Source organism: Schistocerca serialis, chromosome 4, assembly GCF_023864345.2.
Source record: "Schistocerca serialis cubense isolate TAMUIC-IGC-003099 chromosome 4, iqSchSeri2.2, whole genome shotgun sequence".
NCBI lineage: Eukaryota > Metazoa > Arthropoda > Insecta > Orthoptera > Acrididae > Schistocerca > Schistocerca serialis.
Genome location: NC_064641.1, coordinates 369,811,932 through 369,824,584, shown reverse-complemented (window position 1 = coordinate 369,824,584; position 12,653 = coordinate 369,811,932). Strand labels below are relative to the sequence as shown.

General features: G+C 43.2%; 1 protein-coding gene across 1 annotated transcript in view; it reads left to right on the top strand.

Annotated features, from left to right (window-relative positions):
• The window catches only part of LOC126474192 (membrane-bound alkaline phosphatase-like), a 192,171-nt gene that overhangs the window by 177,845 nt on the left and 1,673 nt on the right, over positions 1–12,653 (top strand). The window contains exons 9-10 of the mRNA XM_050101654.1: positions 2,369–2,488; positions 7,990–8,184. Of these exons, the coding sequence (XP_049957611.1) occupies positions 2,369–2,488; positions 7,990–8,184 (315 nt within the window). The remainder of the gene's footprint in view (positions 1–2,368; positions 2,489–7,989; positions 8,185–12,653) is intronic.

The window sequence follows — 12,653 nt, the reverse complement described above, 5'->3', positions numbered from 1 at the left end:
AACCGTCAATACCTCAGCCGATTTGATACCTTGAGATCAAGGCTTAAAATCATGGTTTCACGACTAAATGCAGTAACAAAAGGGAGTTCCTGGAGGCCATCGTCATTTCGTGGTTCAGAGTAACCAAACCAAATATCTTCGGCATTAGGTGGACTCGATGCAGCGCAGAGTCGAGGCAGTGATTAAATCAAAAGGATGTACAACAAAATACTAAGAAATATTGCAACAACTTCTGTGCCAAGTAAAGTGTTACTTTTTGAAATCGTTGGGTTGTGAGTATTGTTTGAATTTTTAAAATTATGAAATAAATTTTATATCTGAAAGTTAATTTTCAAACAGTGAATATTGAGGCATGTTTCTGAAAATGTGTAATGAATTATACCGTATAATTCCACAAAAATAAACTCTTGAATGCAATTTTCCATGAATCTATATAAAGTGAGCAAATTTAATACCACAAATGTCTACCGAAGGAAAGATAACGATGCTTCTTTGGACGCCAACAAGTACCGAAGACAAGATTATGGTCGTTGACATTTACATCATTCGTCATTACTTCCGCCAAAACTAACAGGTGAGAACGGCAAGACTCCAATATGCAATCTATAGTTTCCCCTCTATGTAATTAATAGAGGAATTAGGGAATATCCAAAAAGAGAGAAGTGCTTCTGCACGCTAGTTCGTTAGGCAATGCAAAAACGACAAGAATATACTCCACACAACTCCAGTGGTAGATGCATCAAGAAATGCGTTGTGCGTTGCGGTGTGACGTACCGTTAAAAATTTGAGAGCGTACTGTGCTAGAAATTACCAACAATGTATCTCACAAACAGCGCAGTTTCCTGCCTATGCCAAGTTTAACAGCAACGCTTACCTTACAAGAACGCGTTTTAGTTGGGCTTTAACACGGCACATGTTCACTAGAACAACCTGTTAATATGCATACAGTCTAATATGTACGACATATATCTCCTCAGAATTTCGCTGCCTTACCTCAGTGGCACGCACAATAACTAACAACAAACGATACCTGCTGCGTATGTAGTCGTACAAACTAGTGCATAATTGATTGATGTGTATCTTACGATGGCAGCATTGAGCCCATTCACATACTGTAGAAAAAGAAAATAAAGGTAAAAGGAAAAAAAGTACTGTGAAACGTGGCTTGAAAAGCAAATTGTGTTTCTTTAGACAATATGAGACGTCAGCCAGACTCATATAACGTAGATACGCTTACATTTAACCGATATATTACTTTAAACAACTCAAGTTACCGCCATGACAGTACCTTTAAGATAAAATTGGATTCGAGGCGTACCATTAGGTTTCCCACCCGCCCACCATTCGCGACTACAACATGAGACGGTGGAAATAATAGCGGTACGCAAAATATACACGCTCCAGTCACACTGATTTGACCACCGCCTATGTTCGACGTCAAAGAGTAATAACCATCACTGGGGGGGAGGGTAACAGCACTACCAGTTTGAGTGTATGTAAAGAGGGACACGAAAACACTGCAGTCGTTGTAATGCGGAAACGGAAAGATTTATTTGGCGTTCAGAAGGGCATCATCGTTGGCTTTCGTGGCAAGGCAGAAACATCTCGGGAACAGCTAAGTTTGTAAACGGTTCGCGCACCGTAGTGGTTCAAGTATACCGTACGTGACAAAATGGCACTATCCAAAACCGGCGCCGAGGCATCTCTGGTGCGCTACGGACCGTAGATGACAAGGGTGAATGACGGCTGTGGAGATGGGTACCGCTGAATGGACATGCAGCCGCTCAGCAATTGGCCACCCAGATGAAACGACGGGATACACCATTGTCTCCTCAGCGACCGTTCAGCGAACGTCACCGCGTATGGGACTCTGCAGCAGGCACGTGTTTCGTGCACCCACGCTGATTGCTTTTCGTCGACGACAAAGGCTGGAATTTCCTCGCCAGTACGACAACTGGAGAGTACACTGAGTGGCAACAAGAGGCCTTTTCAGATGAAACACGTGTTTTGCTCCATTAGACAGATGACCATTGGCATGTACAGTGTGTTAAGTTGCCCACTAAACTGGTCATAAACTGGTTAGCGAATTCCTTTCTGACTGAGATGGCCAAAGTTAAATTCGATATTAACTTGTTGATAATTTAAAGTATTACTTTCTACACTCCTATACACCTATATTGTGACTGATTAACCCGTGGTCGAATACTGAACACCTTGCTTCATCGCCGTGGCAGTGTAGCCACTCTGTTATTCGAACTTATTGTTGCCTGTGTTTGGGATTATCCTTGTAGCGTCGACACTTGAAGCTCATTTGCACTCTAACTCGTACTGCTATAATGTGTCAGTAATTATTTTTCTCTTGTTCTAGGTGATGCTGGGACAGACGAGGAAAAACTGGCTTATACAACACTCAGCTACGCTAATGGACCCGGCTACCAGAAGCCTGGGAAGAATTGCCAGCGACCGGACATACGGGAAGACGACAAGAGTAAGTGTATATCGCTTAGGTTAAAACGTGCTGGCTGATTAAAGTCTCTATCACATCTCAAATAATTACGCAAATATATATGAGTTTCAGTCGATAATGTCTCGTCTCCTTTGATGCCATTCAGTAACATTTTTCCATAGTTCCTTACCCTTCACTTCATCGCCTTGTTGTTGTTGTTGTTGTTGTTGTTGTTGTTGTTGTTGTGGTCTTCAGTCCTGAGACTGGTTTGTTGCAGCTCTCCATGCTACTATCCTGTGCAAGCTTCTTCATCTCCCAGTACCTACTGCAACCTACATCCTTTTGAATCTGCTTAGTGTATTCATCTCTTGGTCTCCCTCTACGATTTTTACCTTCCACGCTGCCCTCCAATACTAAATTGGTGATCACTTGATGCCCCAGAACATGTCCTACCAATCTTCTTCTAGTCAAATTGTGCCACAAACTTCTCTTCTCCCCAATCCAATTCAATACCTCCTCATTAGTTATGTGATCTACCCATCTAATCTTCAGTATTCTTCTGTAGCACCACATTTCGAAAGCTTCTATTCTCTTCTTGACCAAACTATTTATCGTCCATGTTTCACTTCCATACATAGCCACACACCATACAAATACTTCCAGAAACAACTTCCTGACACTTAAATCAATACTCGATGTTGACCAATTTCTCTTCTTCAAAACGCTTTCCTTGCCATTGCCAGTCTACATTTTATATCATCTCTACTTCGACCAAAATCAGTTATTTTGCTCCCCAAATAGCAAAATTCCTTAGTACTTTAAGTGTCTCATTTCCTAATCTAATTCTCTCAGCATCACCCGACTTAATTCGACTACATTCCATTATCCTCGTTTTGTTTCTGTTGATGTTCATCTTATATCCTCCTTTCAAAACACTATCCATTCCGTTCAACTGACAGAATTACATTGTCATCGGCAGACCTCAAAGTTTTTATTACTTCTCCATGGATTTTAATACCTACTCCGAATTTTTCTTTTGTTTCCTTCACTGATTGCTCAATATAAAGATTGAATAACATCGGGGATAGGCTACGACCCTGTCACACTCCCTTCCCAACCACTGCTTCCCATTCATGTCCCTCGACTCTTACAACTGCCATCTGGTTTCTGTACAAATTGTAAATAGCCTTTCGCTCCCTGTATTTTACCCCTGCCACCTTTAGAATTTGAAAGAGAGTATTCCAGTCAACATTGTCAAAAGCTTTCTCTAAGTCTACAAATGCTAGAAACGTAGGTTTGCCTTTCCTTAATCCAGTTACTAAGATATGTCGTAGGGTCAGTATTGCCTCACGTGTTCCAATATTTCTACGGAATCCAAACTGATCTTCCCCGAGGTCGGCTTCTACTAATTTTTCCATTCTTCTGTAAAGAATTCGCGTTAGTATTTTGCAGCTGTGGCTTATTAAACTGATTGTTTCGTAATTTTCACATCTGTCAACATCTGTTTTCTTTGGGATTGGAATTATTATATTCTTCTTGAGGTCTGAGGGTATTTCGCCTGTCTCATACATCTTGCTCACCAGATGGTAGAGTTTCGTCAGGACTGGCTCTCCCAAGGCCGTCAGTAGTTCTAATGGAATGTTGTTCACTCCCGGGACCTTGTTTCGACTCAGGTCTTTCAGTGCTCTGTCAAACTGTTCACGCAGTATCGTATCTCCCATTTCATCTTCATCTACATCCTCTTCAATTTCCATAATATTGTCCTCAAGTACATCGCCCTTGTATAGACCCTCATTATACTCCTTCCACCGCCGGCTGAAGTGGCCGTGCGGTTCTACGTGCTGCAGTCTGGAACCGCGAGACCGCTACGGTCGCAGGTTCGAATCCTGCCTCGGGCATGGATGTGTGTGATGTCCTTAGGTTAGTTAGGTTTAACTAGTTCTAAGTTCTAGGGGACTAATGACCTCAGAAGTTGAGTCCCATAGTGCTCAGAGCCATTTGAACCATTTTTAAACTCCTTCCACCTTTCTGCTTTCCCTTCTTTGCTTAGAACCGGGTTTCCATCTAAGCTCTTGAAATTCATGCAAGTGGTTCTCTTTTCTCCAAAGGTCTCTTTAATTTTGCTGTAGGCAGAATCTATCTTACACCTAGTGAGATAAGCCTCTACAACGTTACATTTGTATTCCAGCCAACCCTGCTTAGCCATTTTGCACTTCCTCTCAATCTCATTTTTGAGACGTTTGTATTCCTTCTTGCTGCTTCATTTGCTGCATTTTTATATTTTCTCCTTTCATCAATTAAATTCAATGTTCCTTCTGTTACCCAAGGAGTTCTACTAATCCTTGTCTTTTTACCTACTTGATCTTCTGCTGCCTTCACTACTTCATCCCTCAAAGCTACCCATTCTTCTTCTACTGTATTTCTTTCCCCCATTCCTGTCAATTGTTCCGTTATGCTCTCCCTGAAACTTTGTATAGCCTCTGGTTTAGTCAGTTTATCCAGGTCCCATCTCCTTAAATTCCCACCTTCTTGCAGTGTCTTCAGTTTTAATCTACTTCATCACCTTACCCTGTTCTAAACAAAACAAGATGGAGGATGTGCTGTGCAATAGCTTCAAATATTCACTGTGCACACTTCTACAAGAGAAAGTTGTTGATGGGAGGTTAATAAAATGTGCTTGGGAAAAAAATGTGAAAATGTGACTTACTCGTTCAGGATATGGAGACGTTTAAACACAGTATGTATACCACGGTACTATTTATTTATTTCCTTTAATTTTTTTTTTTTTTTTTTTTTTTTTTTTTTTTGTAATCGGGGAAGATTTTTTCACCTAGAAATATGCATATGAGGAATCGAACAACCTTTATACCTTTCTTTTTTGAACATGAAGAATGTGTTAAAGTATAACTGAGGTGCTGAAGGCATTTATTTTCTCGCCTTGTAAAGCCACGAGTTGAAATAAGACCAAGGAAATAGTTCATGAAAGTATATGTTCTATTCGTGGATTTCTGTTGGTGTTTAACTGGAACAGTGAAAAATCGAAGAAATAAAATCAATTAAATGGAAATTTGTCGAAGTGAAGCAGTTCAAATCGATGTAAATTAAGATCTACCCAAGGAAGTCAGGGAAAACTATAAATTTGTGTGGTAAGAGAGCAACACTAAATCCAACATTCACTCGGTTAACAATATGAGTTGAATATGAATGATTCCGCATGTACCCTATTTCATGGTTGTGTCCTGACCTCTGGAATGAAATGAATATATAACCGTCGGTAGAAAGACGCTGTTTCAAGCTGGTAACGTCTTCATTTTGGATTAGTTTTCTATTGGAGGAAGCTTTCGCATTTGCATTACTGAGACAAGACCGAGGAAGGAGTTTCTATATAGGGAAGACGTTGAATCTTACTGATAGATTGAGACAAACATTAAAATGTGAAATCGTGGTCTAGGAATATACATATTGACGACGCCAATTTGGTTTCATCATTTTAGGATAATATAAGGCCTTGGCGCATCTGAAAATTTTCGATATGAAGTGAAATCCATAGTGCGACGACAATTTTTATTATTATACTCTAGAATTAGGGAAATAAATTCTGCAGACATATACCAGTAACTCTCTAAAAAGAGATTCAATGATTTTACGAACGATAGTTAAAGTATTTTACCTGTCGTTCATAAAGCATGTACGGAGTGACCAGTATTTTTACTCTGTACATAACGGATGTAAAAAAAAAAAAAATACTGGTCTTATATAATGGACGTGTCTGCAGCTCGTGATCTTGCGGTAGCGTTCTCGCTTCCTGCGCACGGGGTCCCGGGTTCGATTCTCGGCGGGGTCATGGGTTTGCCTCGAGATGACTGGGTGTTGTGTCGTCTACATCATCATTCATCCCCATTACGATCGGAGAAAGCAAATGGCAAACCACCTACGCTAGGGCCTTGCCTAGTCGGCGGTGCGGGTCTCCCGCATCGTCCCCTTCGCTCCTTGGAGTATGTGACATCATCATCATCATCATCGTTATAATGGACGTATTGAGGATAAGCAGCATATGTGAGGCTGTACGTAATCTGCTCGGAATAACGGAATAATAAGAGATTTTCCTTACAGCTTGCTTGCTATCTTATGCACTATATTTCCAGAGAAGTGTATTATTTTTCGTTTGCATGAACATCATAGTAAGTGGTATATCTGCAGTGTACAGTGAGTTACGAGTAAAACATATGCAAGAGACTTCGTATTGTCTTGCCTACTCTGACGCCCATAATTTCTTCAAATGGTAGCATACAATGTTGTTGTTGTTGTTGTTGTTGTTGGTGGTGGTGGTGGTGGTCTTCAATCCGAAGACTTATTTGATGCAGCTCTCCATGGTACTCGATGCTGTGCAAGCCTCATCATCTCCAAATAACTACTACAACCTACATTCTTTTGAACCTTCCTTCTGTATTTGTTTCTTCGGCTCCCTCGATGATTCCCCACCACTCCCCTCCCGTGCGCCTACTCCCGTAACTCCCTCTAATACTGAAGTGGTGATCCCTTGGTATCTCAGAAGGTGTCCTGTGAGGCGATCCCTTCTTCTAGTCAAGTTGTGTTTCCTCGCCCGTTCTTCTCAGTACATTTACATTAGTTAGATGATCTACCAGTCTAAACTTCAGAGCCTCCTGTAGCACACATTTCAAAAGCTTCTACTCTCTTTTGACTAAAGCATTTATCTTCCACGTTTCACTTTCATACAAGGCTACACTCAAGACAAATATCTTCAGAAAATATTTCTTAACACTTAAATCTCTATTCAATACCATAAAATTTCTCTTCTTCCTAAACGCTTTTCTCGCCATTGCCAGTCTACATTTTTTATCCTGTCTACTTCGTCCATCATCAGTTACTTTGTTGCCAATGCAGAAAACTCGTGTGCCACTTTGAGTCTCGTTTCCTAATCTAATTCCCCCCACATGACTTGATTTAATTCGACTATATTCCATTCCTCTTGTTTGCTGCTGCTTCAAATCCTTTTCTGGCTCTGACAGAATTACAAAGTTATCGGCAGACCTGAACTTCTCCCTGAACTTTAATTCCTTCTACAAATTCTTATCAGGCTACATCCCTGTGTCACTACCATCTCAACTACTGCTTCCCTTTCATGCCTCTCGACTCTTAAAACTGCCTTCTGGTTTCCGTAAAAGTTGAATGTAACTATTCGCTCCCTATATTTTTCCCCGCTGCTATCTTTAGAATGCCAAAGAATGTATTCGAGTCAACATTGTCAAGAGCTTCCTGTAAGTCTACATAGCTCCATTGCTTCTAAGAGAAGTCGTAGGGACGTTGTTGCATAGGATGCTCCTACATTTATCCGAAATCGAAATTGACCTTCCCCGGGGCCGGCTTCCATCTGTTCTTTTTTTTTTTTTTTTTTTTTTTTTTCAATCAATTGTCTCAGTAATGTAGAGCCACGACTTATTATACTGTTAATATTACTTTTTGTCATTTTAAAGTTCATGGTGTAGCATGTAGTTATAATTCAGCGTGGCCTCTTTTTGCAGGTGAAAAGAACTACAGATTTCGGGGTATGGTTCCACTGGGATCTGAGACGCACGGTGGGGACGACGTGGCTGTGCTGAGCCGGGGACCCTGGTCTCACCTGCTCACCGGCGTCTTCGAGCAGAACTACATCGCACACGCCATGGCCTACGCTACATGCGTCGGAGACGGACTGACCGCCTGCAACGACAAACGGGGTGCGTATAAAGGCTACACACTACTATCAGAACGCTGAACAGGCGTCTTGCAGTTTGAAAGGAAATTCCTTTTTGCGTACCGTATCGTAGCTACTGTACTTTGTACCAGTTTCCTGGGCCAAAACCTAAATCTACCGGCATTATTATAGAGTAAGGGCCAATGGGATAGGGGCGTTTCGCTCTGTGGCCCCCTTCCGTCCTTTTCGAAAGGTGCTGTACCACGTTTGACTCTCTCATCATCATCCCACCATAATTAACAACACAAAAACAAGACTAAAACCTTACCTGCTCTCACCACAAAGACCTACACTGAACAGGTCAGTTTACAACGCAACGTAGCGAAGGAAAGGTGCCACAGTGGCCAAAAAGAGAAACATACTCCACTTTAGCGGCTGAACAATTCCTCGTGGACTTCCAGCCAACAAATACTCATGAGTTAAATTTGCCACCATTTTATTTTTGTTGCTTCATACATAATAACTAATTGTGTGAATAGATTTCGTTAGCAGGCCCATATAATCAACAAGAGTCATGCACGGATTTCGAACAGTAAAGAAAAGCAGAGTAAATGCAGTAACCACACGTTTATATCTTTCTGGAGTTTGTGGCAGTATTTTGTCGATTTGTACTGTATGATCTGAAGTATAAGGACACAAATTAGGAGACATTAATATGGAGTGCTCGGGCCTTCGTCTTTATGATGTCTTCAGCTTTGATGGGGTCACCTTGTTTTGTGTGTGTGAATGTCTGTGGAGTAATGGCAACCCATTTTCCTCAAGAAGGGAAACCGGAGGAGGTAGTGACGTTGGACACCGGGTTCTGTAACTCACCCCATAGGTCTTCCCTTGGGTTCAGGTCGGATTCTGGGCCGGCAGGGCCATCTCAGGAATGTTCCTGTTCACAAATCTTTGCTTCACAGTGCTGTTGTATGTCAGGCTGCATTGTTATGCTAATACAATCACTCACCGTTTCCGACTATTTCTCAACGCTGTACAAACTGACTGTGTCCTGTCGCATATAGTGTTTTTTAAGCACAAGAAGGGGGCACAATCCAGTACGTAAAAGCACCTCCTCTCAAATCTTTCGGTTAGCACTTCAGAGGATGGAAGACAATATTCTCCAGGCATTCGTCAAACCCATCGGTGTACCACATGGTATACCGCTATTCATCCCTTCAAATAACTCGTATCCCATCATCGACTATCCAGTGGCCTCACACCATCTCAAGTGTCGATTAGCACTGACAGAGATTTGTGGCTTATGAGGAGCAGTTCCACAATTGGGCACCATTCTTTTTAATTCCCTATGCACAGTCATTGTACAAGTTGGTGGCTCTCTGAAACTCACGAGTGATTCTACCGCTGATTATATGTGAATTTTTACACTGGCCGTTAGCTTTGCTCGACGGCTGCTGACCGCGAGTATAAGAGGTACGGCTGGTGTTCGTTTAGCGTTTCTACTTTATAATCACCTCACCAACAGCCGACTTGGGCAGCTTTAGAAGGGTTGGATTGTCTCTGATGGATGTGTTGTTCAGGTGACACCCAATGGCTAGTCCACATTCGAAGTCAGTGAGCCCTCACGACCGACCCATTTTGCCCTTACTCCCCCTTCACTGCCGACGCAGTACTCCCTCCTCCTTTTGAGATGGCGGGTTGACCTCACGTGGCAGGTGATGGTCTATTCGGCATGACGAAGAGGTGACCAGATACTTACAATCAGACAGTGTAGCTTGTCTGCAGTACTCACTGATGTCTCCGGAGTGCCACAGGACTGTCAGTCCAAGGATACATATGTTCCTCTCATAAATCTAAAACCTGTTATACAGCATAGATCACAGCAAATGACATCACCATACTCAATTCAACTAACGAGACTGGGCTCTCCCCATGCATTAACTGCTCATATTAACACATACTGATGGAAGGAACTAACCACAGAAATCAGTCGCTCATTTCTACAGATTTTAAATTATTATCGGAGATAAACCAATTAATTTGGAAACTGTTACTTATCAGGTAATTACGCTGAAACTATTTGGCAGAGAACAATGTAGGTCAGTTACCTCATGTCATATTCGTAACTACCTGATTTGACTAAATTCATTGCTGTAGCTTCGTGCTGTTGTGCTACTACATGGGGACGTGAACTAATTTATTATTGTGATTCTTGAGTTTCTCCCGGCGTATTTGATAATCAAAATATCCACGGGTATGCTGCCGGTCTATAGTGTCCAACGGGCACAATATTTCGGCGATCAAACATGTCGCCATCATCAGGTGAACTGACGGACTGAGCTCCTGTGAACGTGCCGGCACGGAGATCCGTACGCTATGGCTGCTCAGAGGGAACTGGGTTCGGTCGCGGCGGCGGCCGACTTAAATACCCTCCGCCCGCGGCGCGCTCCCTCCGCCGTCCGCGCCCAGCGCCACGGTCGCGCGGTGGAACAGATTGCGACGGCGTCTGAGATGACGTCGGTGTGATGGCTCTGTCCGCCGTGGTCGTCACAACTATACGTCTGCTCGATTTACTCTTGATTAACCCGATCGCTGGTTCCCAAGCCTTGCTAAGATTATAGCCACAGTCACGGTTTATGAGGTCGTCATTGGTGCGAATTTCGATGGCCTCTCTAACAACGCTGTCCCAGTATCTCGACGTCTGTACCAGAATCCTCGTGCGGTCATACTCCATGGCGTGATTTTCCGACAAACAATGTTCAGCGACCGCCGACTTGCTCGGATACATCAGTTGAGTGTGCCTCTGGTGTTCACGGCATCGATCCTCGACGGTACGCATCGTCTGACCAATATACGACTTGCCACATTGACACGGAATCTGGTACACGCCGGCCTTCCTCAAACCGAGGTCATCTTTGGCGCTCCCCACCAGTGCACGAGTTTTATTTGGAGGACAAAACACAGTTCCGACCCGGTGTTTCTTCAGAATGCGGGCGATTTTCCCCGAGAGTGCGCCTGTGTATGGAATAAATGCAGTGCCTACCTCCTCCCTCGTGACTTCATTCATCTCAACAGGTTGTGCTGCAGTGGTTCGTCGTCCAAGACAGACTATATATAAAACAATTGAAGACGATGAAATGACCACATCTGCCGCCGACAAAAAAAAAAGAATACGATCAAATCTGTCGCTGCACACGCTCTACTGGACGGACCAACAGTCTTTAGTGGTTGCAGACTGAACTTTAGCATCGACATCAATGATTCGTTTACCCGCGGAAATGGATGGCTAACAGTCGCTGTTGTACGTGGTGGAACAGGCGTACCCAATGTGCACTGGTGGGGAGCGCCAAAGATGACCTCGGTTTGAGGAAGGCCGGCGTGTACCAGATTCCGTGTCAATGTGGCAAGTCGTATATTGGTCAGACGATTAGTACCGTCGAGGATCGATGCCGTGAACACCAGAGGCACACTCGACTGATGTATCCGAGCAAGTCGGCGGTCGCTGAACATTGTTTGTCGGAAAATCACGCCATGGAGTATGACCGCACGAGGATTCTGGTACAGACGTCGAGATACTGGGACAGCGTTGTTAGAGAGGCCATCGAAATTCGCACCAATGACGACCTCATAAACCGTGACTGTGGCTATAATCTTAGCAAGGCTTGGGAACCAGCGATCGGGTTAATCAAGAGTAAATCGAGCAGACGTATAGTTGTGACGACCACGGCGGACAGAGCCATCACACCGACGTCATCTCAGAGGCCGTCGCAATCTGTTCCACCGCGCGACCGTGGCGCTGGACGCGGACGGCGGAGGGAGCGCGCCGCGGGCGGAGGGTATTTAAGTCGGCCGCCGCCGCCGCGACCGAACCCAGTTCCCTCTGAGCAGCCATAGCGTACGGATCTCCGTGCCGGCACGTTCACAGGAGCTCAGTCCGTCAGTTCACCTGATGATGGCGACATGTTTGATCGCCGAAATATTGTGCCCGTTGGACACTATAGACCGGCAGCATACCCGTGGATATTTTGATAATTTATTATTGTTAAAAATTTTAGGCTTCTGTGAACCATGTGTTTCACAGTTAGTTCCAAGTCATATAACACCTGTTTTCTTAAATACCATGTTCTCAGCATACGCAACATGGCATGCGAAACATCCTAAAACGTAAATCCTTATGACAAATTTTTGTTTTCATAAGGCTCCATCCCTGTCAAATTTACATAAACTACTTGTTTTATAGTCAATATGGACATTGTGTAAAAGTAAAAAACGTATTCAGTGCAGCTGCATACCGCTCCCATAAGCAGTCACATACACAGGAAATAATGCATTTTACGTTCATAAACATCATGTGCGTCACATAAATTGAACTAGTCAATAGAAAGATGAACTCGTTATATATCTCAGTTTTGCAACTAACCATTGTTTCAAGTTATATGGCCAGTATAATATTCTCAGTACATTAATAAAATAGATTTATCCAGAACCCCACTTCTAATGCAGGTACGTGCT